The sequence below is a fragment of the Trichosurus vulpecula genome, chromosome 4, assembly GCF_011100635.1.
Source record: "Trichosurus vulpecula isolate mTriVul1 chromosome 4, mTriVul1.pri, whole genome shotgun sequence".
NCBI classification, from domain to species: Eukaryota; Metazoa; Chordata; class Mammalia; order Diprotodontia; family Phalangeridae; genus Trichosurus; species Trichosurus vulpecula.
The window spans coordinates 228,374,377-228,402,003 of record NC_050576.1 but is presented as its reverse complement, the minus strand read 5'-3'; the positions used below and the strand labels follow the sequence as shown (position 1 = coordinate 228,402,003).

Here is a 27,627-nt window from a genome sequence, read left to right as displayed (position 1 = left end):
TTTTCTTGGCAAAGATAGTGGCGTGGTTTGCCATTTTCTTCTCTAGCTCATTTTACAGATGAAGAAACTGAGGCAAACAGGGTGAAGTGATTAGTCCAGGGTCACACAGGTAGTAAGTGTCTGAGGCCAAATTTGACCTCAGGAAGATGAATCTTCCTGACTCCAGGCCTGGTGCTCTGTATACTATGGCACCACCTAGCTCCCCTCTCTGCCATTTCTCAAGAAATGTCACTTCTATTACATTTTTTTTCTGGGGTCTTCCTGTACAAAATGGCAGGATACCAGTTGTAAGAACCTATATGGGAGAACTGAACTAGCATTTGTTCCACTCCTAGTCTGTGCAGAGGGGAAGGCAGCTTCCGAGTCTAGATTTGGCTGCAATCTCTGCCTGAGGAATACACTGACAGGGGAACCCTGAACAGGTCCTCCGTACTCACAGCCAGTCTCTAAGGCCACGTGTTGCAGAGTTGTTGCTGTCCATTGGTATAAAATATTTCTTCATGGAGAGTTACTGATGAAATCACAGGCCTGGATTAAAAAAAGAAAAAGTGCCCTGAAGGTACTGAGAATACAAGGACAAAAACAAAACAGTCTCTGTCCTCAGGGAGCTTACATTCCAGTAGAAGGGTTGAAAGAAAAGGGAAACCTGATTCTGTGCATAGAAGTACAGTGTGCTTATGTCTTGGTGATTACCTTGCATTGATTTGGTAAATATATACATACATGTATATATATGTATGTGTACATATGTATAAATACCTACATGTGTACATCACCTCCTTGATGGATTGTGGACTTGCTTGGGGGGCAAGGACTGTTTATCTTTGCATCCCCGCTGCCAGCACGGTGCCTGGCACGTGGGACTTAAATGTTTGTTGATTTCCTGATAGGTGATGCTTAATTTTCCACCAGAGTCCAAGCCCTTGTCACTTTTCCACTTCTCTACTCTGTGCCCCACTGCCAGGACACTTCTGTAATCCTCCAGTTAGTTCTCATTTTGTCTCTATGGGTGCTGGCTCCAATAACAATTACTGACACTTACTTAGTGTTAGAGTGTTTGCAGAGCACTTTACACATATGATGCACTGAACTTGGAGTCAGAAGACCTGGGCTGAATCTTGCCTCAGATTCTTACTAGCTGTGTGACCCTGGGCAAGTCACTAACCTTGTCTCTGCCTCAGTTTCTTCACTATTAGCTGATAATAGTAGCACCTGCCTCCCAGGGTTTCTGTGAAGATAAAATGAGATCCTCTGTCATAGAACTTTGCAAACCTTAAAGTGCTGTGTTATGTTATTTTATATGAGGCAGGGGTTGAACTATAAATGATCTCTCAGGCCCTTTCCAGCCCTCAATCTAATGTCTAATATTCAGTCCTTAGCACAGTGCTAGGGTGTGGTAGACACTTAACAAATGTTTGTTGAGTGATTGTCCTGTTCTCTAGTCGTTGTCTGAATGCCTCTGCTAAGTGCTGCCTGTCCCACTCAGGGAACCTTTGTTTCCTGTCCTGATTTGCTAGTTACCTTTTCCTGACTCTATGTCTTACTCACATTTGACTTTCTAGTCTACTAGAGATGCGGTCCTTGAGAGTAGAGAATCTGTCGCCTATTTCTTTGTACATCCCTCACTATCTTCCAGGCGACCCTGCATATGGTAGACCACTGTCCCCAGTAGAACATAAGCATTTCGAGGGCAGAGACTGTTTTATTTTTGTATTTGTAGCCCCAGCTGCCAGTACAGTTCTGGGCACGTAGTAAGTGTTCAATAAAATGCTTGTTGAATTGAATGATAAATGCTTGATACCCCTGCTTGATTCCTGGGCTGCCTATTGGAAACTCTATGAATTAATTTTTAAGAGTTAGTCAATAAGCATTTGTTAAGCCCCTACTATGTGCTGGGCACTGTGTTAAGTGCTGAGGATACAGTGATGGGTTAGTTCTAATCTATGCATACTCCTTTGTATGATAAGAGGGTAGATGTCCTCAAAGGACCCTTCCAAGTTCCAATATTCTATAGTTCCTCTATACTTTCTCTCTCCCCTGATCCTTTTAATCAGGGGTCCAAAGACAATCTAAGATGATGGCTGACCTGTAGGGGAGTCAGGCCTATGACCTTGGTCTCATTTGCACCAAGCCCTATCTAGCTGAGTTAAGATATCTAGACCTGCCAAATGTGGAAATGTGGTTTATGTCATTTCATGTGTATGATGGCTGTCATATTTCTTGTCTGATCAGTGGGTGGGGGAGGGGAAGATGGGAGGAAGAGAATTCAAAATGAAAACCAAACCAACAAGCCTACATTAGGCAACAGGTCTCTTCACTTCTAGTCTAGCCCCTATTCTGTTCAATTCCACGTGCAATTGCTAAAATTTAAATCTGTTCATTTAAAAAAGGTTTATTTTCTGTGATTCAAAACAAGATCTTTTAGAAGTCTTATTAATTTTATAAACTCACATAGTCAGTCAACAAGCATTTATTAATCAATCTCTATGTGCCAGTCACTATGCTAATCACTACAATTACAAAAGAAAGGCAAAAAAGTCATTCCCCTCAAGGGACTCATGTTCTAATATTCAAATTACAATATATGCACAAGATATATACAGTGTAAATGGAAGGTAATCTTAAACATGCTTTTGCATGGTCCATCTCAAAGCAGAGACTACTCTGTGACATTAATTTAAATAACTTTGACTTTGGTATTACTGGTTTTTGAGTAATAAACAGTTTCCACAGAAGACAAAAATTCAAGCTTAGTTTAATCCAGCAACCAATGCTCTATTTTAATTTGTGAGACTTTCAATTATGGCTGTGAAACTAGATTTTAGAAGCATTAGAAGAAGACACCTTTTAAAACTTGCTGTTTTAAAATTAAGAAAACTTTGGCAGAGTTCATTTGAAATGAATATAAATTGAAATGACAAATGCAAGTCAACATGAGTCTCCTAACAGAAAACATGATGTTGTTACTCAAAACAACAGAGAGCTCTGGGAAAGCATCGTTGTCATGGACTTATTTTCCTTAAAGCTCAAGTGTACTGCCATGACCTGACTTGCTGCCAGATCACACATTTCTTTAACAGCTCAGTTTCCTCAGTTCCCTGAATCAAAGTTGTCTTTCAGTCCCTGGTGCCATTGGTTGCCAATCCGGTGCATTGTAACACCAAGATTCCTAGCAGCTGTTATGTGCCCAAAGCAGTTGTCTTTCAATTCTTGGTGCCTTTGGTTACCAATCCAGCGTTTTGTCTGACATTGAGATGTCTAGTAGGGGTCATGTGCCTTTGTTGAGCAGGGGTTAAATATTTCCTCTTTTCTGTTACAGTTGAAAGATGCATGAGTGTAATGCAGTCTGGGACCCAGATGATCAAACTGAAGAGTGGAAGCAAAGGCCTTGTAAGGCTCTTTTACCTGGATGAGCACCGCACTCGGCTGCGATGGCGACCTTCCCGAAAAAGCGAGAAGGCAAAAAGTAATTTGACTTTTTGGGTTCATTTTCTGCCTGAGGATAACAATAGACCAGTGATTCCTAAGCTTTTTTGGTGTCATGGAGCCTTTTGGCAGTCTGGTAAAGCCTGTTGACTTTCAGGGTTTTAAATATGTAAAATAAAATACCCAGGGTTACCCGGGAAACCAATTGTTTTGGAAATACATTTATCAAAATATAGTAAAAAAACAAAACCAAACAAACCAAGTCCACAGATCCCCAGGTCAAGCATCTCTGGAATAATATGAGGTGATATTTTTTCCTGACTTCAGATCTTGCTGATGGGAGTGGGCAGAAAGAGTTGGTCACTGCCCTTGGCAGACAAGATGTTGATTTTTTAAAAATTCCCCATAAACATTGCAGGAATGCTCTAAGCATGAATTACTTTAGGCTTTTTTGTTATGGTCAAGCAAACATTTTTGTTATTAAGATGTATCATATGTGGTCTTTGGATTTATGGAAAAATTGACTGGTGGAAAGTAATAGGTTATTTGATTGCCCTCTTTACCTCTGGGATAGGTAGGCTGGTAATAAGAAGGACGATAGTGATAATTGTGTGGGTGGTATCCACCCCAACCCAACTGGCTCAGCAAAAAAACAGAATGTGAAATTAGAAATTTGCTGAATGATGCCACAGGGCTTGATACAAGAGAAATAATGTTGTTGGGGCTTTGGTTTTGTTTGTTTGTTTGTTTGTTTTAACTCATACCTCGAATTACTTTCCAGGCTGACAGAATAGTCCAGAATTAGACCTTTTGTTTTATAGTTTGCCTTTTTCTATTTTCTACAGTACCATGGTGATTGCTTAAAAGACCCTGGGGACTTGATTAATAGAGAGCAGGAGGTCTTAACCCGGTATCTGCGGTCTCCCAAAGGATCTATGGATACATTTCAGGAAGTCTGTGAACCTTAGATGGGAAAAAATGACATCTTTATTTTTTGCTGACTTCCAACTGAAATTTACTACTTTCTTCACTTTTATGAATAACAAAACATTCTCTGAGGAGAGGTCATAGGCTTCCAGAGGTTGCCAAAGGGGTCTGTGAGCCACAAAAAGGTTAAGAACCCCTGGGAAACTAGCAATTCAGAACTGGTCTAAATATAATAGAAACATAATCAATATTTCATATACTCCTCAATTACTACCTGCTCTTCTATATGCCTAAGATTTTCATGGAGAAAATCTTTCTGAAAGCCAAGTCTTCAATGGCTCTCCTCAGTTTTTTTAGTTAGCTTTAGTGTTCTGAGTTTAGGCAAAATGCATAGTAGATCATGTGCAGGGTCAGTAGAAAGTCCTGGGTTCAGACACTACCTCTAACATTGCTCAGTTCCAGTGTGAGGGCAGCCTCTAACTTAACTTCTCAGCGCCTTAGGCAGCTCCCTTTGACTTACCTACCAAATTACAGATGAGTTTGGATGGGGAAGTTCCCAATGAATACTCCATGTTCAGAGAGACATTGAGTAGAGTGCTGGACTTTGAGTCAAGAAGACTTGGATTCAAATCATGCCTCAGATACTTATTAGATAGGTGATGCTGGACAAGTCACCTCACCTCTCTGAGCCTAAAATGAAGGACTTTGACTCAGTGGGCTCTGATGGTCACTTCCACCTCTAAATCTCTCCTCCTATGATGATCAAAGGTCAAATGTATGAGGATATGAGAGAATTTGTGTGCTTACCACACTTTTGCCTTTTATGAGCCCACTGAGTTTAATTTTGATCTCTACAAACTGAGGGAATAATCAGTCAGGTTGCATTTTTGCTGCATCATGAATTCAACAGACATTTATTGCATTCCTACTGTGTGAAGGGACCATTTAGTGCTTCCCAGCAATGGCGGCTTGCTACTCCTTGGAGAATTCATCATTGAAGAAATGTGAGGAATCATGGAGCCTGACTCCCTCATTTAGAGATGAGGAAACTGAGGCCCAGATATGTGAACTGATTTGCCCAAGTTCACGCAGATAGTTGGTGTCACCTTCTGGCTTTTCTGACTCCGGAGCTCATGCACTTGTCACTGTAACAGTCTCAGTTGTAGAAACGATACTTAGGGGCTCTTTGAAAGCAATAACTGAGCCTCAGGGCCAACCTAGCACACAGCTGTATATGCAGCAGTAGCTCCATAAATCCTTGCTGGATGAATGAGCTCTCCCGAAGTTGGAAGGGTGGACAATAGAAGGCCAAAGCCTCCTCTTGGTTTTGATTCCTCCCTCCCCCTTAGAATACACTACAGGTGACTATTATGTATACTGTAGCAACCTGAGGTTGTAGATAGAGAATTGGCCTTGAAATTAGGAAAAGCTACAGCAAGATTGTCTGATGAAGAACTGTGGATGACTTAGCTCTTCACAGAAATATAATGATCCAAGACAATCCCAAAGGACTCATGATGAGGCATACTATCCACCTCCAGAGAAAGAGCTGGTACTGACTGAATACAGACTGAAGCATGCTGTTTTTCACTTTCTTTAATTTTTTAATTTTAATTGAGTCTTGTACAAAATGACAAATATAGAAGTGTTTTGCATAAAAAAAATTAGGAAGACCTGGGTTCAGGTCCTTATCTCTGACCTGTACATCCTGTGGGCCTCTGGGCGAATCACTTACCTTCTTAGGGCCCTCCTTAACTCCAAGACTGTAAGCTGCAGAGAAGGTGCTGCCCTGCACTGGCAGGTGGTCCCTTTGCAGTGAGACCACAGGCCCAGTGTCTATTCCATGTAGCAGACTTACTAACCCGATTTCCCTTGTTGGTGGTGGGGCCCAATGTGGTTTACCATGAGTATTCTATTGCCTAACTTTGGTTTTTACTGAACTAGGCTTCTCTGAAGGCATGGCAATGCTGGCATTTTATTTCCTCCTGTCTGGCTTTGGCCCAGAAACAGTGGCCCTTCCCCTGCTCCTTGATTTCCATGTGTATCCTTGCTAGTGTTTTGTTTCTGAATCTCCTTTCCCTTGCAGTAATTATCGATTCAATTTACAAAGTCACCGAGGGCCGGCAGTCCGAGATCTTCCACCGACAGGCAGAAGGGAACTTTGACCCGAGCTGCTGTTTCACCATTTACCATGGAAACCACATGGAGTCACTGGACCTCATCACCTCCAACCCTGAGGAGGCGAGAACCTGGATCACTGGTTTGAAGTACCTGATGGCTGGAATCAGTGATGAAGACTCTCTTGCCAAACGAAGGAGAACCCACGACCAATATCCTTTGCTGAGATCTCAGCTCCAATTGAGTGTGTGTGTGCGCGCGTGTGTGTGTGTGTGTGTGTGTGTGTGTGTGTGTGTGTGTGCATGCGTGCTGTGAGATGCTTCTTGAGTACGAAATGGAATGGATTTATATCGATCCATTTGAATGAAGAAGCATTTTTCAGGTGTTCAGCTGGGCTCAGGGGTACAGTGAACACACTCTCACATGCTGATGTCTGTGCGCAGGTATATACCTCTACTTTGTATCTTTTTTGCATCTCCTTTAGTTAGACTTAGATACTCCTCAGCAACAATAGCAATTGCTGACATTCATTTAATGCTTGTAGGTTTGCATGGTGTTGTACCTATATTATCTAAATTGAACCTGTCCCTGTATAAGACACTATGCCAAGCGTAGGAAAGGAGAAATGAAACATTCCCTGCCCTGAAGGGGATTATATTCTACCAGGGAAGACAGCGTATCTGTTTGTGTTTGTATTTGCCTACCTGGCAGGCACATTGAGGGTACTTAACATGTGCTAGTTGATTGCTTTTAAATGTAGCAGGAAATGCTTCCCAGCCTCCTTAGAAGCTAGCTGCCCCCCCCCAGCAGCAATTCAAATGGCATCTTTTCTGGCAGTGAATCACTTGCATTCCTTCCAGATTTCAGCCCATGCATCATTGTAGGTTGTTTGCTTTTGCTTTTGCCTCTTACCTCCTGCAGCTTTGCTGTTTGATTCCAGGGAAATGTTTCCTCACCTTGGAAGGCTAGGGAGGATGGCATCCCAAGATATCAGGGCATTTCCTGCCCCATTCACTCATCATCCTTGAAGTAGCTGCACATCACACATACCTGCCTTTGTTATATTCAGGAACAGTTTTTAGAAGCTGCTTGTATTTGTTTGTGTCTGTCTTCTGGGGCCTGGCAGCTTGCCATGCTTATATTAACAAGGTTGGCAGGTTGGGAGCTGCAACATAAAATTACTCTGAAAAAATGCCCGCTAGAAAGAGACCACAGTCCTAGCAGTCACTGAGAGATAATCTTGCTAGAAATTTGGTAGTTGCCTGTGCTACCAGAGGAGAGAGGGGAGAGGTAAAGGAATTAGTTCAAATAAACAGGAAAGTGAAAACAAAAATCAGCTGAAGTCATGGTCTGATAAAAAAAAAAAGAATCAGAGATATCCAGAATTTAATATATGCCATCATAACTGTATGAAATCCCTGATTGGACACATAGATAAATTATATTAGCTGAAGAAAATATAGGCTCTTTCATTATTTTGGGATTTCACTTAAGACTAAGGATTTCAATGGTGAATAGATGGTGAACATAGGAGAAGATAATAAATCATAAATGGTAAAGAAAAAATCTCTTTAGGTTAAAATGTAATATGGTGCCTCCATGTAACGGTAGATATATTGAACCAATCAAAAATGACACTATGTCTCTTGCTAAAGAAAAAAATAATGAGTAATAGCAATAAATTCCTTGGTCTGGCATTCAAAGCTCTCTACGTTCTGACTCCTACCTTCTTTCTCAACCTTATTTCATTCCATTCCCTTTAAAGCACTCTATGTTCCAACTGATTTGATGGCTAATTATCCCCTGATCTCAGCCTATTTATTGCCTGTGCAAGTCATGTGTCTTGGAGTGCACTCTCTCCACATCTCTCTAGCTTTTGAAATCCTTCTCCTCTCCAAGCCTCAGGGGCCACCTATGTCCAGGAAGCCTTGCTTTATTTATTTATTTATTTTTTAATTTAATATTTTAGTTTTCAACATTGATGTCCACAAGATTTTGAGTTACAAATTTTCTCCCCATTTCTACCCTCCCCCCATTCCAAGATGGCTTATATTCCCATTGCCTCATTCCCCAGTTAGCCCTCCCCTCTTTCACCTCATTTCACCCCCCGCATCACAATTCCCCTTACTTTCTTGTAGGGCAGGCTAGATTTCTATGCTCCATTCCCTGTATATCTTGTTTCCCAGCTGCATGCAAAAAATGACTTTTTAAAAAAATTTTTTTAAGCATCTGCTTTTAAAACTTTGAGTTCCAAATTCTCTCCCCTCTTCCCTTCCCAGCCACCCTCCTTAGGAGGGCAAGCAATTCAACATAGATCACACATGTATCATTATGTAAATCACTTCCACAAGGCTCATGTTGTGAAAGGCTAACCATATGTCCCTCCATCCTATCCTGTCCCCCTTTATTCAATTTTCTCCCTTGACCCTGTCCCTTTTCAAAGGTGTTTGCTTTTGATTACTTCCTCCCCCTATCTGCCCTCCCTTCTATCATCCCCCCTTTTTTATCCCCTTCCCCTTACTCTCCTGTGGAGTAAGATACCCAATTGAGTGTGTATGTCATTCCCTCCTCAAGTTGGATCCGATGAAAGTATGATTCACTCATTCCCCCTCACCTGCCCCCTTTTCCCTTCCAATAGAACTGCTTTTTCTTGCCACTTTTATGTGAGATAATTTACCCCATTCTATCTCTCCCTTTCCCCTTCTCTCCATATATTCCTCTCTCACCCCTTATATTTATTTCATTTTTTTTAGATATCATCCCTTCATGTTCAACTCATCCTGTGCCCTCTGTCTATATTCCCTTCAACTCCCCTAATACTGAGAAAGGTCTCATGAATTACACACATCATCTTTCCATGTAGGAATGTAAACATAACAATTCAACTTTATTAAGTCCCTTATGAATTCTCTTTCTTGTGTACCTTTTCATGCTTCTCTTGATTCTTGTGTTTGAAAGTCAAATTTTCTATTCAGCTCTGGTGTTTTCATTGAGAAAGCTTGAAAGTCCTATATTTTATTGAAAATCCATATTTTGCCTCAGAGTATCATACTCAGTTTTGCTCGGTAGGCGATTCTTGGTTTTAATCCTAGCTCCTTTGACCTCCAGAATATCATATTCCAAGCCCTTCAGTCCCTTAATGTAGAAGCTACTAGATCTTGTATTATCCTGATTGTGTTTCCACAATACTGAAATTTTTCTTTCTGACTGCTTGCACTATTTTCTCCTTGACCTGGAAACTCTGGAATTTGGTGACAATATTCCTAGGAGTTTTCTTTTTGGGATCTTTTTCAAGAGGTGATGGGTTGATTCTTTCAATTTCTATCTGACCCTCTGGCTCTAGAATATAAGGGCAGTTTTCCTTGATAATTTCTTGAAAGATGATGTCTAGGCTCTTTTTTTGATCATGGCTTTCAGGTAGTCCAATAATTTTTAAATTATCTCTCCTGGATCTGTTCTCTAGGTCAGTGGTTTTTCCAATGAGATATTTCACATTGTCTTCTATTTTTTCATTCCTTTGGTTCTGTTTTATAATATCTTGGTTTCTCATAAAGTCACTAGCTTCCACTTGCTCTTATCTAATTTTTAAGGTAGTATTTTCTTCAGTGGTCTTTTGGACTCCTTTTCCATTTGGCTAATTCTGCCTTTCAAGGCATTCTTCTCCTCATTGGCTTTTTGGGAGCTCTTTTGCCATTTGGGTTAGTCTGTTCTTTAAGGTCTTATTTTCTTCAGTATATCTTTGGGTCTCCTTTAGCAAATTGTTGACTTTTTTTTCATGGTTTTCTTGCATCACTCTCATTTCTTGTCCAATATTTCCTCTACTTCTCTAACTTGCTTTTCCAAATCCTTTTTGAGCTCCTCCATGGCCTGGGACCAGTTCATGTTTTTCTTGGAGGCTTTTGATGTAGGCTCTTTGACTTGGATGACTTCTTCTGGCTGTATGTTTTGATCTTCTTTGTCACCAAAAGGAATCTAGACTTTGAGTTCAAGTCTGAGTTTGTTTTTGCTGCCTGTTCATGTTCCCATCCAACTACTTGACCCTTGAACTTTTTGTCAGGATATAACTGCTTGTAGAGAGTACTTTGTCCCAAGCTTTAGGTTCCAAGCACTGCTGTTTTCAGAGCTACTTCTATTCCACTGTCACCCCAGGCTCTGTCCCAGCAGGGCTCCTCCTCCCCCAACGACCACCAGCCAGGACCGCAATCTAGATCCAAGCAGGGCACAGCAAGAGAATCTGCCTTTGTGCCTGCAAAGTGCTCCTTGCACTCCTGCTCTGATCCGCTGCTAGATTCCTCCCACTGTGTGAGCCAGGGACTTGGGAAGTAGCTGATGCTGGAGTTCTGGAAGCAGCCTTAGGAGCTTCCTGCTGTTGCTACCACCACCGCTGAACTACCTCCTCTACCCCCAGAGCTGGCAGCTGGACCCCTCTGAACGCAATCCTGCAGTTTCCCCCTAACCTGCTCTTTGGCGTTTGTGGTTTGAGAAGTCTGGTAACTGCCACAGCTCACTGTTTCATGGTCCCAAGGCCTGTTCCAGATGGCTGATTCCAGGTCTGATCTGTCCTGGTGCGGCCCACGCTGCGCTGCCCTCTGCTGTCAACACCATGCGATAGACCCTTCCCGGAGATCATCCAGGCTCTCCTGGGCTGGAAACCTGTTTCCTTCTGCTATTTTATGGGTTCTCTAGCTCTAGAATTTGTTCAGAGCCTTTTTTACAGGTTTTTGGAGGGATTTGGAGTGAGCTTAAGCAACTCCCTGCTTTCCAGCCACCCTCTTGGCTCTGCCCCCAAGCCTTGTTTTATTGATGAACCCAGATGAGAGTTATTTTCCCTAGTGACAGCTAGGTGGTGCCAGAATGCATAAAGCCCTGAGCCTGGAGTCAGGAAGGCCAGGGTTCAAATTCAGTCTTATGTACTTATTAGTTGTGTGACCCTAGGCAAATCATTCAACCTCTCTCTACCTTAGTTTCCTCATCTCTAAAATGGGGATGATAGTAGTAGTACCTCCTTCTCAGGGTTGTTATGATGATAAAGTGAGATAATCATTATAAAGCACTACATAAATGAGGCAGCTAGGTAGTTCAGTGGATAGAGTGCAGGGCCTGGGGTCAGGAAGGTTCATCTTCATGAGTTCAAATCTGGCCTCAGATACTTAACTAGCTGTGGGACCCTGGACAAGCCACTTTACTCTGCCTCAGTTTCCTCATCTGTAAAATGAGCTGGAAAAGGAAACGGCAAACTTCTCTGGTATCTTTACCAAGAGAATCCCAAATGGGGTGATGGAGAGTTGGACACAACTAAAAACAGCTGAACAACAATAAAAACTACAGAAATGCAACCTGTTATTATTCTCCCTTATATTTTTTTCTAGAACTTTTTTTTGAGCTTTTCTTTTTCCTGACAAGGTCATGAGCTCCCCATGGCCAGTGACAATGCTGATTTTTTTTTCATTTTTTGTATCATTAGCACCCAGAGTCATGCCTTGCACATAGTAGGCACTTGATAAATGTTAGCTGAATTGTGTTCCATACTGTGTTGAGTTAGAGGATCCTTTGATATCCTATGCTCCCATAGCATTGCTTCATAGTTTCTGGATAGAAAATCGATCTGTTCTTTATTCATCTTAACCCTTTTTGGTTTCATGTAACCAGAAGGTTGCTTTCCCTTTTTGATTTTCTGGGCATATTAAATATGAATAATTTACTTAGTGCTTTCTTGGAAACTCATGTCTTCCTTAATCATAAAGAACAGCTTTAAGCTATCAGAATACTTGACTTGCATTTGATTCTTCTAATGCGTATGACATTGCTAGAAGGAAGAAGTGTGTGTGTGTGTGTGTGTGTGTGTGTGTTTAAACCAACCCTTTATGTTTAGAGATTTTAGTACCATGGGATTTAGAACTAGAAGGAATAAGTTAAAATCATTCAGCCTAAGCCTCCTCACTTCCTAGGTGACGTTACTGTGGCCTGGAGAGTTAGTAAGTGAATTGCCCAAAGTCACACTGGTAGTCAATAGCAGGGTTGGGATTCGAATCCAGGAATCTTACAGGAAAAGAAGAGAAAACAGCCAGGTCCAGAAAATCTGTAGGTTGGGGAAGAGGAGAAACTGACCATAGTTTTTGGCTGCCTTGTTACTCTCCTGCTTTTGATTTAGAATCCTAATATTTTTTTAGAAGGGCTGCATTCCTGACCAAGAGCCTGATCCTAACTTTAAAAAATATTGAATGACTGCAAATACCATAGTTAACTATGGCTTAATCACCCATGAGTCATGCCCCTGAGCTCCAAACATATAAAACATGTTTAAATACATTTAAAAGGGTAGTCCCATCATCTTAGTTTAATTCATTTATCATGTATTTATTATTTGAATTTAATTCATTTATCATGTACTTAATTTGGGACAGTTAGTGCAGTGGATAGAGTGCCAGGCCTGGAGTCAGGACCTGAGTTAAAGTCTGGCTCAGACACTTACTAACTGTGTGACCCTAGGCAAGTCACATAACCCTGTTTGTCTCAGTTTTCTTGTCTATCAAATGAGCTAGAGAAGAAATACCAAACCACTTCAGTATCTTTGATAAGAAGACTCTAAATGGGATCATGAAGAATCAGATATGACTGAAACAAGTGAACAATAACATTTATTTAGTTAATTTATTTATTTAGTTATTTAATTAATTTATCATTTATTTATGAGATCCTTGGGAGGCAGTCTTTGCCATGTGAGAAATGGAGTGTAAGACTATACGGAAACCCCTCAGGGAGAAATTATGCCTGAAGTCCAGGTGCTGGAGAGACTGCTGGGTGGGTAGTTGTGCCTGAGGAAGGAGCCAGAGAGAGGAAGGGAGCTTGGAGCAAGGGGAGAGCACAGAGAGAGGGTGCTTGAGGTTGGGAGCTGGGAGCCTGGGTTCTTTGGCTCTAGAGCATTCGAGAAAATGAACTAGATGATCTTTGCTGGCTGCTTGCTTTGGATGCCATAAGTAACGACATGAGTTTAATTGGCAGAGTGTGCTGAGTGTGAACTGGATTGCTGGAGGCAGAGCAAGGTGATTCAAAGACTGTCTCTTTGGAAAGTTTGGAGGAATATTTCCTTGACCTTTGTGCCTCACGTGGGTGAAACAGACTTTTGAGGAGGCTGACAAGAATGGGGATGGCTTATTGAACATCGAAGAAATCCACCAACTGATGCATAAACTCAATGTGAACCTGCCTCGGAGAAAAGTCCGGCAAATGTTTCAGGTAAACCATGTCTGTAAAGACCAAGGTGATTGGTGGAGGATACCATACAAGGCTCATGTCACTGTATCGATGGATATGATGGTGTGTGAGCTGCACTCAGGAAGGATCTGGGTTTGAGTCCTGTCTCTGATATATGTTGACTATGTGGCTTTAGACAAATCATTTCACCCTTTGGTGCCTCAAAAGATTTTCTAAGACTATAAGTTACAGGGGAGTCGCCCATCTGCATTTCTGGAGGGCATCCCTGCACTAGGAGTTTCCCTCACTGACAAAATCACAGGTGTGGAATTTTTCCTCTCCCCTGCCCCCACCCCAACAACAAATAATAGCAGAGAGATTTACTTTGTTGGAGAAACCTGAATACTTTCCCCTCTTCCTCTCTGGCAATATTACCCTGTCACATAATGATTTTTGATTGGCAGTCCATGAAAGGGAAATTAATATGGTGTCCATGTCTCATTCTAAAACGTCCATTTTTATTCTGATATGATAAGATGTTGCTACTTGAGTCATAGAATCAGAGTTGGAGGAATGTCGTACACTGTCTAGCCCAACCTGTACCTGAATGAGAATCCCAGTTGCAGCATACTTGAGAGGTGCCCATCAAGCCTTGACCATGAGAAGAAAGCTGCCACTTTGCCTTGGCTGCTCATTCTACTTCTGATCAGCTCCAGTAACTAAGAAGGCTTTCCATCCTGAATCTGCCTCTCTGTAACCTCCACCTATGGCTGCTAGCTCTGCCCTCTGAGGCTGAGCAGAATAAACCTAAGCCTCTTCTGAATGATAGCCTTTCAGATATTTACAGAGGCTGCTACTTTCCATGTTCATTCATTTCACTTTTGGACAAGATTTGACTCAGACCTTAAGGTTTTCAAATGTCTAATGAATCAAGGAAGCAGTAGAGCATCTTGGACTGCATACAGCCTTAATCAATAAGAGAGATGATGTTCTGTATTCTGGCTGCATTTATGCGCTCTTGATTGTGTTTGGTGTTCATGTGCAAGCTCATGTTTGGGGGAAAAGAGCCTTGGTAGAGAAATGAGCAGTGGACCCAATTGTTGCAACAATTCAGCTAGCAGCTGCCGTGGGGGTGAAAGACCAACACAAACCCAACAACAAGAACGCTGCCAACACAGGTTCTTTTGATCTGCTTTACTAAGGAAAGCAACTTTACAAGGTTAACAATTGTAATTCAATCCAACATACAAATATCATTCACTTAGTTCAGGGGGAAAAGCCAGCCAGCACCCTGAACTTCAGAGCAAATACAAGCAAATTACAAAGATACACATAAGCAGACCAAATACAATTCATAGTTACCAAGATGGCATCAACATCTGGGTTCGCAAGCTGGAGGGCTCTTAACTATAGCTTCCCAGAGTCTCCACATCAACACTCCTCTAGTGAGTGAGAGCCCCCAGGGAGAACACCAGCCTCTGGGTTTACATATCTTGTTCAGGGTCAAAAGTGAGTCACACATGACACTCACCCACATGACCTAAAAGCATCACAAAAACGCGACTTAAATCCATGTGGTCTAAAAGCCTCTGATGTCACAAACATGTCACGCAAACCCATGTAAACTAGGTTTTCCCTTAAGGCAGGGAGGTAATCAAGGACTCCTAATTTAATCAAGGAAACAAAGGCCAAACCCTTCAAGGGCACTTGGTTGAATAAGTGCTAAAAGCCCTCCTTAATTGCCAATACACCAATTTCCAGGATTTGCAGAAGTCCTACCTTCCTTTTATGGAGGGATCCATGAATCAAATTCTTTTACTTTTAATTTAATTCTTTTAATTTATTGGATAAAAAATAGCAGTTGTTGGTATTAACAGCTAGCCTCATGTAGAGACTTTATGGAGAAGGAAGTCCTTCTTAAAGGTTTTATTTTTTTATTACATGATAAGCAAGCCTTTTTAAAGCCTGAACACTTTCAGAAATTTCATGTTTAATTACTCATTTCAATTGAGGACACTTCACAAACTCTACATTCTTAAAAACCATTTTCTGTGTGCTCTGATTCATCTCTGTCTGGTGGGAAGGAGAATGAGGAGTTCTGCCTGGTTTAAACAGACTAGGGAGGTGGAGAGGAGGGTTGCATAGGACAATCCACCTGAAGCTATAGTTGTTCTGGGAGAAAGTGTAGTCTACTGCCAGAGAGTCCAGTCTGTGTGCCATAGGGATTGGGAGACCAGAGGATCATAGATTTAGAGATGGAAGAGACCTGGGAGGCCACTGAGTCCAATACCCTCACTTTTATAGATGAAGAAACTGAGGCACTGAAACGTGAAGAGACTTCCCCAGGGTCATACAACCAGTAAGTGTCAGGATTTGAATCTTGTAGGTTCCAAGTCCAATAGTCTATTTACTATGCTGCCTAGCTGATTGAGGTAGGCACTGGAAAAGGGGGCTGCTCTGGTAATGGGAACCTGGGCAGTTGTGCCCCAGGCACCATGGGTCAGTAAACGATGGCTAGACATGGAGATAGAGGTTATCTTTGGGAGGAAGCTTGCCTCCCTTCCAGATGGCCCTCCAGAACGGTTGGGTCAGTTCACAACTCCACCAACAATGCATCAGTGTTCCAGTTTTCCCACATCTTCTCTAACATTTATCATTTTCCTGTTTTATCATGTTAGCCAATCTGATAGGTGTGATGTGGTACCTCAGAGTTGTTTTAGTTTGCATTTCTCTAGTCAGTAGTGATTTAGAGCATGTTTTTTATGTGACTATAGGTACCTTTACATTCTTCATCTGAAAACTGCCTGTTCATATTCTTTTACCATTTATCAATTGGGGAATGCCTTGTATTCTTATAGATCTGACCCAGTTCTCTTTATATTCAAGAAATGAGGCCTTTCTCAGAGACACTGGCTGTAAAAATTGTTTCTCAGCTTTCTGCTTTCCTTCTAATCTTGGTTGCATTGGTTTTGTTTGTACAAAATCTTTTTAATTTAATGTATTCAGAATCATCCATTTTGCATTCCATAATGTTCTCTATCTCTTGTTTGGTCATAAATTCTTCCCAGAGGGGTCTGTCTTAAAGAGGACCATGGCTCATCCATATAGTGGGTTAAGGTTCTGCTATTTTTTTCTACCATAGAAAACTACTGCTAATTTCATTATAACTTTTTTCTGTTTGAAAAATGTGACACCCAGAGAAGATCCCGACCTCCTCCCCAAATGAGTTTATGTGGTTTTCCACAAAGCACTGTGAACAAAGAGAATGCCAACTGTGTTCATAGGGTGTGAGCATTAAGACCCCCAATCATAGGCTGCTAATAAAGGACTTGGCAACTTCCTCCCCATTTCCACCTTCTTCCATTTCAAATCTGTATTTGGACCATGTTTCTTTCCTTTAGAAGCTGCTGAAATAGAGGGGTCTTTTCAACTGTCACTCCCAGGTTCAGCATCCTCTCTGTAACATGTGTTTTGGCTCCATCCCAACCTCGATCCATCAAGGCAATCATACTTCCTTGTGGATCTGTTTCTCTTCCCTCTTTCAGGAAGCTGACACTGATGAGAACCAGGGAACTCTGACTTTTGAAGAGTTCTGTGTTTTCTATAAAATGATGTCACTGAGACGGGACCTCTACCTGCTGCTCTTGAACTACAGTGACAAGAAAGACCACTTAACCGTGGAAGAGTTGGCCCAGTTTCTGAAGGTGGAACAAAAGGTAAGAACCTGCGAGATGGACAAGTTGAGTGAAGTCTCCTTTCCGCCTGGGAAAGCTGTTGCTAGTGATGATGAAAGGTTGGACTTGGAGGTGGAAATGGGAGTATAGTTTAGCTTCCAATACATGCACACACACACACATAGACACACGCACGCATGCGTGTGTTTTATGTTGAAGATACTTAGAAAGATCTGGGATTTTTTTTAGTGTACATACTCTCTCTGCTCACATGGATTATAATCACTCAAAACCTTCATATGTTTCTATCTTTGTCTCTCCATGGCCTAGCACAGTGCCAAGTTGTTCAAGTACTCCAATTCATGTCCAACTCTCTATAACCCCATTTAGGATTTTCTTGGCAAAGATACTGGAGTGGTTTGCTATTTCCTTCTCTAGCTCATTTTACAGATGAGGAAACTGAGGAAAAGAGGGTTAAGTGACTTGCCCAGGGTCACACAGCTAGTAAGTGTCTGAGGCCAGATTTGACCTTAGGTCTTCCTGACTCTAGCCCAGGCATTCTATCCATTGTGCCACCTAGCTGAAAAAATGCCCAGAGAAGGCACTTAATAAATGTCTGCTAATTAATTGATTGATGCAATGGAAAACGTACTCTGAGGAACTGGGTTCAAATTCCACCTCTGAATTGCATACCCACATGACCTAGGGTAATCATTTAGCCTCCTGAGAATTCAGTTTCTTTAGCTCTAAAATAAGGGCTGTATTAGAATAGGGCTTCTTAAACTTATTCCACTCTGGACCCCTTCAGCACTTCTTAAACTGTGGGTCAATTTAAGAAGTGCTGGATTACAGTGCCCCCCAAAGACTCTTCCAACTCCAGATATGTGACTCTGTGGTTTCAAGAGTTTAGTGAGTTAAAAACATCACTGTGGGTTGGCCAATCTGCTGGTGAAGACCTTCCCCATCCTTTATTAATGGGTTGTTGGATGGTTCAGTCCACTGACATGCCTGTAACTGACATCACTTGTAACTTGGCAGGTCTTTCCATGTGTTAATTCCCTTACCCAGCAAACATTTACTAATCACCCCTAATGTGCCAGGCACTGTGCTATGCATGGGAATACAGAGACAAAAATGAACCAATCCATGCTTTCCAAAAACGTACATACTTTTGGAAGGGAACAATCCAATGCTAGAAGCATAAATACAAACTTTGGGCCAGGTAGATACAGAGTAGATTTGTGGGGCAGAGGTGATAGCAACTGGTGGTGTGGATCAGGATAGGCCTCCTGTGGGAGATAAAGCTTGAGCTGAGTCTCAGAAGGAGTTATGGTCCCTACAAGGTTGAAGTGAGGAGGAAGTGTATTCCAAGTGCTTGAACGGTGTTGATAGGAATTTGAAAGTTTGATCTCCTTTCAGATATGGTATGAGGCATGTCACAGTGGGATGTTACGGATATCAGGGACTTCAGAAGCTCCAAGGAAAGGATTGGGAAATTGAATACTGGCCTTAGCAGACAACGTGGGCGTTTCTATATGTCTAACATGTAGCACCTTCCCTCTGAGTCCGAGGATCTTGGTTCAGATCCCACTTGACACTGTTTTTAATTAATATTATGTAGACCGAGTGTGATTTTATTGAGTTTCCTGGGAACTTTATTAGTGTAATAGAAAAAGATCTATAAAATGGTGTTCCTAACTTCTTTTGGGTTTTGTACTTTGCTATGGAATTATGGACTTGGTCAGACAGCGTAAAGACACTTTTCTTTAGCTAATCTTGGAAAAAAATCACAATCATTCATTTTGGATTCTAGTTTGAATTATGTGGGACAAGTGAAGTGATACATTTTCATTTAGAAATCATTCCTTTCTCCTGAGTTTCTTTATTTTTTCTTTTTATTCCTTATCTTAGAGGGCTGCAGGTTGTTCTTAGCACAGCTCCAACCTGTTCTAAAATGAAAAATACCCCCCATAGTGGGGGAACTTGGTATTTGAGCACCTCAGTAGAAATTAGCAATAAGGCTGACTCCTTTCAAACCTCCCCTGCCTGAGACTGTCAAGCATTTTTCATTACATTTTTAATATCATCTTGGACTTGTTCCTGGTGTGAAGGCTAGTCATGAGAAACAGTTACGTCAAATGGTGAGAATGTGATTTGGGTGGGGTGAGGGGGTGGTGGCAGATTATGCCATCCTCATGTTTATCAACAGTTGGAGGAAAATGTATTTAGTAAGGGCAGGTTTCTTGCATCCCATTTCAAATTCTCTTCTCAGTAAAGAAAACTTGACTGCAGGGGATACTAGCTTTCTTTCCTTATCTTTTTTTCTTGTTATTATGTTCATGCCTATGTGTGTTATGATCTTCATACAGAACTAAAAAAAAGCCATTTGAAACCTTAGGGACCATTAACTCTTATTGGAGATAAGCAGATTGAAAACCACTGCCCAAGGATGAATTAATTAGACTGCCCTGGTCATTGTCTCTCACAAGGTAAAGTTCTCCTAGCCTGATGCAGCAGAAATAGCATCAGTGGACCTGAGGTTGACGCTTGCCTCTACCACTTACAGTCTGGCCCATCTGGAATGTTTTTAATCTTGGGCAATCAACCAACAAGTATTTATTAATGTCTCTAGTTCTCAGCTGCCTCATCTAAAAACTGAAAAGGGTAGATTACAGTAACCTCTGGGGTTCCTTTCTGTTTAAAACTCTCTAATCCCACGGCAGGGATGAATCAATCAATCGATAAGTATTTATTAAGCACTTACTATCTGCCAGGCAATGAAACTTCCTGTCATCGAAGGTTTGAGTCTTCTAAAGTATAGAGTTCTACTTTGTGGTATAATCCTTATCGAATCTTTTAGAATATCAGAAGTACCCCCTAAGGATTCGTTTGGGAAAATTCATCTTTTTATCTCAAACCAGCTCACTTGACATTTTACTTGCTTTCAAAGCACGTTGCCACTTGAGGGCTAGCACAGGTCTTTGAATTTAGGTGTCGCACATTGGAATATCTCCAGACAAAGATAATGTGTGTCTGGATGCCATTAGATATCTGTGCATGCATGTGGTTGGGTGAAATTTTAGTTTTTGACAAGTCCCTGTTTTACTTTTAAATTTAAGATGACATTCCCCAGAGAAACATTTGATTCCAGGTTAAGAGTACCAGACTAAGGGAAATCCCCGAAGGGGAAAGTAAGAGAGACCCAAAGGAAAGGAGCCCTACCATACTTCACCTTCCCTGGGAGGCTGGGTTTTCTTGGAGGCTGTTACTTTGGTTCAGCACACATACTTTTCAGATCATGGCTGCCTTCAGGGAATTCCTATTCACTTACTATCTAATGCTTCCAAAGCCACAGACTTACATTTCAGTGCTGCTGAATGGCCTGATGGGGATGACCAAGAGTCACTGCCCTCTTGTTCTATTTTATTGTACTTCAATTTAATCAATACATTTTAAGTAGGTAAAAATGTCTTGGTTACAGTGACTCAGTAGACTTGTGTCAAGTAAATATGGACACTGCCTGTGGCAACTTACTTTCAATATTTGACAGTGTTACAAATTAGCATGGACTTTACTCACCTAGAATCTGAAAATAATTACATCGCAAAACATGTTAGCTTTCAGGAAAACAAGAACTTTCACAAAAATGGGAAATGAGATGGTCCCTTTCCTTCCAATTGTTCAAGCATTCTGCCATTAAACACATCCTGTCTGTGTCAATGAGAAGTAAAACATTTTGCTGATTTATGTACTTAGAAGGACAAGTGATCTCTAGGTCCAGAGTTGAATTAAGATGAAGAGAGTAGGTTAGATTGTATCTGGGAATTGGCATAGTGCTTATAATGCTCCCTTCATAAAAAAAAAGCCCACCCCTCCAATCCATCATTTTAACTACCATATTCTCTTGGGAATGTTTGATGGTTCTGATTTATGGAGTCTCGCAATCTCGAAAGAATCAAAATTGCAGGTGACTCAAAGGACAGTGGAGAGACACATGGTGGGTGTTAAGTAGGATGTAGTCTATTACTGGTGATGACTTACATGCAACACACGGCATCAAAAGAGATGGGATAGTGATGTAGAGAGAGCAGACTTGCGGAAGCCCAGTCTGAGGGTTAAAGTGGTGCCCATGGAATTCCGGAAGGCATCCAGTACTTTGGGTAGATCTGTGTGGAAGGGTTTAGGAGAGGACACAGACAAGAATCTCATGGGACAGGAACATGGGGGTGGGTTGTGAGCCTCTACCACTGCAGGGAATGCTCACTTTGATGAGATTTCAACCCAAATGAGTAGGGAGCAGTATATATTTAGATGGGGCTGGATACTCTCTTCAGAGGCACAGATCATAGCCCCTTTCTTTGCCTTCTTATCCTGGGCTACCGTTGGGCATGCCTCTTTTCATACATACACACATACATACATACATAATACATACACACATATACAGGTGTGTGTCTATATATGTATATTTATGTGTGTGTATGCACACACATATGCATATCCATTCTGAGCTAACAGTCTCTTTTATAGAAAGAGCATCCAGCCTATTAATCAGGTCTAAATATTTGGTGGTCCTTCTTTCCTTCCTCCTCTTCAACACTTTCTTCCACCTTTTATCCTCTTAGCATAGAGATGAGTACCCTTCTATTGTTTCAGACCTTTTTTCTCCATTGTTTTCACCTTGAAGCCCTTCTGCTATTTTATTTCCTCTCTCAGATAACCTAGAGAGTGGATACTTCTCTCCTCTCAACCTTATTTTTTAGCAGTTGCTTGGCTGTGGCAGAAAGACAAACATACCCTCTGCAAGTCACTGATAACTGCTACTTGCCTTCTATGCTTGCTGGAAGTAAGTTCCCCAGGCCTCTGACACTTTTGTTAGTAACTCTTAAGGTAGGTAAAATAGTTTGGAAAACAGTTCATTTCCCAAGCCTCTTTGCCTAGCATGGGGACCATTCTCCAGAAGAATTGCATCTGTACTAATGTACTGTATCTGGGCATATACATATGTGGGCAATGTGCATTTTTCATCCATTCTGATTTTCCGGTGTGGATGGTTACTCTGTTTAATTGCTATGAATTTCACTTAGGAGGCATAATAACACTGATTTATGTGTGTGTGTGTATCTGAAGTAGTTATTAAGCAAGTTTAGTTGTTTGTATTGCTGTTTAACGTTGTTTCTAAGAAAACATTTCATCTAAAATGTCTGTGTCTAGACAATGAGACTGATTGAGGAAAAAGTTCTGCCCAAAGGAACCTGTGTGGCAGTGACTTAGGAGATTGGCATGGATGCCAGCATCTGTCCTTGTCCAATGTTGGCAAGTTTTCCCCTTTTGTTGTTGCAGGGAGAGATGATATCTCCACCTGTCAGGGAGGCTGAGAACAAACTCTTTTTTATTAGTTAAATAAAATATCTGCTCATGGGATGTATTTTTTATTTCACTGAAGCTCTGCAAAGAATTGAATTTATGCCTTTGCAGCTGTGTGTCTGATTCATTGGGACTCTTATTCTTTGAGTGGAGTGGTGTTGGGGGAATTCCTGGTGCTTTCCATGTCTGTGAAGTGTTGGTGTCATTTAAATGGGAAATCGGGCCATTCTACACCTCCTTTTGTAACTTTCCATATCTATGGAAAAATGATTGCCAATGTCTTCTTCCTCAATCTGCGGCTCCAGGGGACTAAGCTTAGGTTTTTCCTTCCAGTTTTTCTTCTGTATTTGCCTAATGACAACTTATATCTTCCTCAAAGGCACCAGTAACTACCCTTCTGATTTCATGGTGCTATGGCTGCTGTCCTCCTCTGCTTTTTTTTTCTTGAATCTTTTGTAGAGTTTAAGACTGTTATATTTTCATTTTGACCCTATTGACAATCCCTAGCATGCCTGCTTGCTCAAGTTTCATCTTTCTGTTGCTGTGGAATATGATGGACTGGGAGAGAGACAAAATAGGGGTCTTGAATACACCCAAAGAGCTTTAGGTAGCACTGACTGGGAGAATGTATGTTGGAAGGGAAGGCAGACACTGGGCTTCATCTATAGGATAGGAGATTTAGAGCTAGAGGGGACTTGGTCTGTTTCATTTTATAGATAAGGACACTGAGTAACATAGGGGTCACATGACTTGCCCAGCCACACAGTTTGTGCTGGAGGCAGAATTTGAACCCAGGTCTTTCTGTCTCCTCCGAGTCCAATGCCCTATCCAATATATCAGGTACTTCTTGTGCTGCTTTCTGCTAAAATAGTGGATGTTGACGGTTACTCAGAGGGGCATCCTAGCTTTCTCTCGACAGATGGAGCCTTTCTCTTGGACATTAGCTGCTTTGCCACATCCTTGTCTGGCCATGCCCACCGCTCCCTTTGCCATAGTCCTTTGCTTGTTTTCTCTCCACACTTTTTGTTGAAGCTGTTTTCAGTTTTTCTGCTCCAATGACAATAATCGACTTTGTCCTCTCCCATTCCTCCTTTATTGCCTTCAGATAAATCCAGAAGAGTCCCAGAAGGTAGTCCTCCTTTCCTGTCCTTTCTCCACATCCTCTCCCCCTTAAAGCTATTTCCAACTCCTTTCCTTACAAAGCTTCCCACAGTGTCAATGTCCCTCATCGACTGAACTTTTCCTGCATTTTCCTCCTGATCGGGACATTGCTTTGAAAGCCTTTCACAGAGCTCTAGGCATTTTCTCCTTAGATTTTCTTGGCCTTTTTTTCTCTATGACCCTGCAGTCCTCAAGCAACCTTTCGAAGGCCATTTTCTATGTGACGTGGTATAATTGAAAAGAAGGAGAGGGGCCCACTTGGATGCAGGAGAGATGTAGGGTGGGATCCTGCCTTCAACAGTTACTGGTTCTGTGACCAGGAATAAGTATTAGCCGCCTTGAGGAGAAGAACACCTCTAGTACCTACTTCACGGTTATTATACAGGTCAAATGAGATCATTAATGTAAAGCATTTTGTAAATTTTAAATTACAATATAAATACAGCCCCTGAGAGGCAGCCAGGCATGGAAGAGGGTGCTGGACATGGAGTCAGGAGACTTGGGTTTGAATCCTGCCTTGTGCTACTTATTCACAAGTCATCTCATTTCTTTCTTTTTTTTTTGGTTAGACTTTTTATTTTTAGTTTACAACACTCAGTTCCACAGTTTTTGAGCTCCAAATTTTCTTCCCCTCCTTCCCATTCTCCCCTCCCCCACAATATGGCATAGAATCTGATATATGTTCTACATATACCTTCTCATTAAATTATTTACACAATAGTCAAGTTGTGAAGAAGAGTTATGACCAATGGAATGAATCATGAGAAAGAAGAAACAAAACCAAAAAAGAAGAGAAAAAAAAGAGCAAATAGTTTGCCTCAATCTGCATTCAGACTCCATAATTCTTTTTCTGGATGTAGATAGCTTTTTCCGTCATGAGTCTTTTGGAGCTGTCTTTGAACCTTGTATTGCTGAGAAGGGCCAAGTCTGTCAAAGTTAGTGATCACAGAAGCAGTATGTCTGTGGTTGTGTACTGTGTTCTCCTGGCTCTGCTCCTCTTACTCAGCATCATATCATGTAGGTCTTTCCAGGTTATTATGAAGTCCATATCTTTCTCATTTCTTACAGCACAATAGTAATCCATTACATCCATATACCACAACTTGTTTAGCCATTCCCTAATTGATGGGTATCCCTTTGATGTCCAATTCTTTGCTACCACAAAAAGAGCTGCTATAAATATTTTTGTACACACAGGTCCCTTTCCCCCTTGTGTGATCTCTTTGGGATACAGTCCTAGAAGTGGTATTGGTGGGTCAAAGGGTATGCATATTTTTACAGCCCTTTGGGCATAGTTCCAAATTGCTCTCCAGAATGGCTGGATCTGTTCACAACTCCACCAGCAATGTAACAGTGTTCCAATTTTCCCACATCCTCTCCAGCATTTATCATTTTCCTGTTTTGTCATGTTAGCCAATCTGACAAGAAAGATGTGGTACCTAAGAGTTGTTTTGATTTGCATTTCTCTAATCAATAGTGATTTAGAGCATTTTTTCATATGCCTATAGATATCTTTAATTTCTTCCTCTGAAAACTGCCTATTCATATCCTTTGACCATTTCTCAGTTGGGGAATGATTTGTATTCCTATACATTTGACTCAGTTCCCTGTATATTTTAGATATGAGGCCTTTACCAGAGACACTGGTTATAAAGATTTTCTCCCAATTTTCTGCTTCCCTCCTAATCTTTGTTGCATTGGCTTTGTTTATACAAGAAACTTTTCAACTTGACAATTTTGCGTTTTGTAATGCTCTCTGTCTATTGTTGTGTCATGAATTCTTCCCTTTCCCATAAATCTGACAGGTAACCTATTCCTTGCTCTACCAAATTGCTTGTAGTATCAGCCTTTATTCCTAAATCATGGACCAATTTTGACTTAATTTTGGTATATGGTGTAAGATATGGGTCTATGCCCAGTTTCTGCCCTACCATTTTCTAATTTTCCCAGCAGTTTTTGTGAAATAGGGAATTCTTAGCCCAGAAGCTGGATTCTTTGGGTTAATCAAAGAGTAGATTGCTATAGTCGTTGACTACTGTGTCTTGTGTACCTAACCTATTCCACTGATCCACCACTCTGTTTCTGAACCAGTACCAAGTAGTTGTCACCTCACTTATTACAGTTTCACTTTCCTCATCTGTAAAATGGGGACAATAATCCTTGACCCAACTTCCCCCAGGGTTATTCTAAGGAGAGCATTTTGCAAAACCATGTGCAATAGAACTGGGAGTTGTTGCTCCTAGTATGAGTGCCAACTGAGCTTGTTTTGCTACTCCAACATCACCTGGCTGAAGAAAGCCTCTTATACCTGAATGTGACATGATTTGGAGTTCAGAGGTCGGCCAAGTCTGATGAAAATTCCCTGGGAAAGGATTGGGGAGAGGGTTAGACATACTTGTTGTCTGGGAAATGGATTATTTCTATTCATTTCTTATTCATTTGAAAATTGGATGAATAACACTGCTATGCTTCTCAAGTTAAGATGAGCTGCCTCAGCGTGTTAATAAAGTTGCCCATACTCCTTAGGAAGATAATTATTTCTCACCTCTCTCTTTATCTGTTGGCAATATTATGCATTATTGAGATGGTGTTAAAAATGTTAAGTGAAGTCTGGGGGCTAAGAGGTTGCACATTTGGGGCTCAGAAGATGTTGAAATTAGCTTTTGACACCACCATCCGTATTGGTGGAACGGTGCTTGGCACAGTGCTTGGCACACAGTAGGTGCTTAATAAATGTTTATTGACTGTCTGATTGGATTGCTCATAATTAAGAGACAATGTAGGGCAGGGAGAAGAGTGATGCCTTTGGGGATACCATTGGTACTTCATCGTTATTTCGTAGTCTCTGTTCCAATTCTGATGTTTAGTCTCCAGAACATCCCTGTAAGGTGGAAGTACACTTCGCCATCTGGTCTAGAGGTTGTTTGAGGACCTGAGGCCATGTAGATAATTGTGAAAAATTCGATGAACTTTTTACTGCAGGGCTTCCTCATTGTCTGGTTTCTGATCAACCCAGGTTGTTTCGGGTTACTTCAAGAGATGCTGTGAAATTTGGAGAGTAAAATAACTCTGAATTAACCTTCGAAATGCCAAGTAGCATGCCCAGGAAGGTCTAGGGGAGCAGGACACAAAACCACAGGAACATCAGATGTTGGAGTCACCCAGAAGTTAGGGATCACTGCTTTATATTAATGCCATAGCACGAGAAATTCATTTGGGTGCTTGGCTCAGTGACATTATTGGTCCCAACCAGAGCAGTAAATAAAAGGGGCACCCTATCATGGACTTGAATTACATTTATTTCAAGCTTCTTTATGGGAGAAAGTCCTTGGTTTTTATTACCTTCTTTTAAAAAATATTATTTAATTAAGAAGCATTTTTTTATCTTCTTCCTATCTCGTTAGCACAGTGCATAGACACTGGGCCTGGAATCTGGAAGACTTGAGTTCAGATCCAGCCTCAGACACTCATTAGTTATGTGGCAGATCACTTAAAATCTCAAGGTCTCAGTTTCCTCAACTACAAAGTGAGGGTCACAATTGCTCCAACCTCCCAGAGCTGTAAGGCTCAAAGGAGGTGTTTGTGAAGTACCAAGGCTGTAGTATGTACTTAATAAATGTTTGTTCCCCCCCACCCCATGTATCCTCTCCTTCCCCAATCAATAAGAAAGAGAAAAACAAGATCCTGTAACAAATATGCAGAGGGCAGTGAGCAGAACCAGGAGAACGATGTATACAATAAAGACAACATTTTAAAGTCA

The 27,627-nt window shown here is 41.3% G+C and overlaps 1 protein-coding gene across 3 annotated transcripts in view; it reads left to right on the top strand.

Moving 5' to 3' along the window:
* Positions 1–27,627, top strand: part of PLCH1 (phospholipase C eta 1) — a 205,731-nt gene that overhangs the window by 116,066 nt on the left and 62,038 nt on the right. For all 3 annotated transcript variants that reach the window (XM_036755457.1, XM_036755456.1, XM_036755455.1), the window contains exons 2-5: positions 3,320–3,466; positions 6,440–6,683; positions 13,578–13,707; positions 17,211–17,381. In XM_036755457.1, coding sequence (XP_036611352.1) covers positions 3,320–3,466; positions 6,440–6,683; positions 13,578–13,707; positions 17,211–17,381 — 692 coding nt within the window. The remainder of the gene's footprint in view (positions 1–3,319; positions 3,467–6,439; positions 6,684–13,577; positions 13,708–17,210; positions 17,382–27,627) is intronic.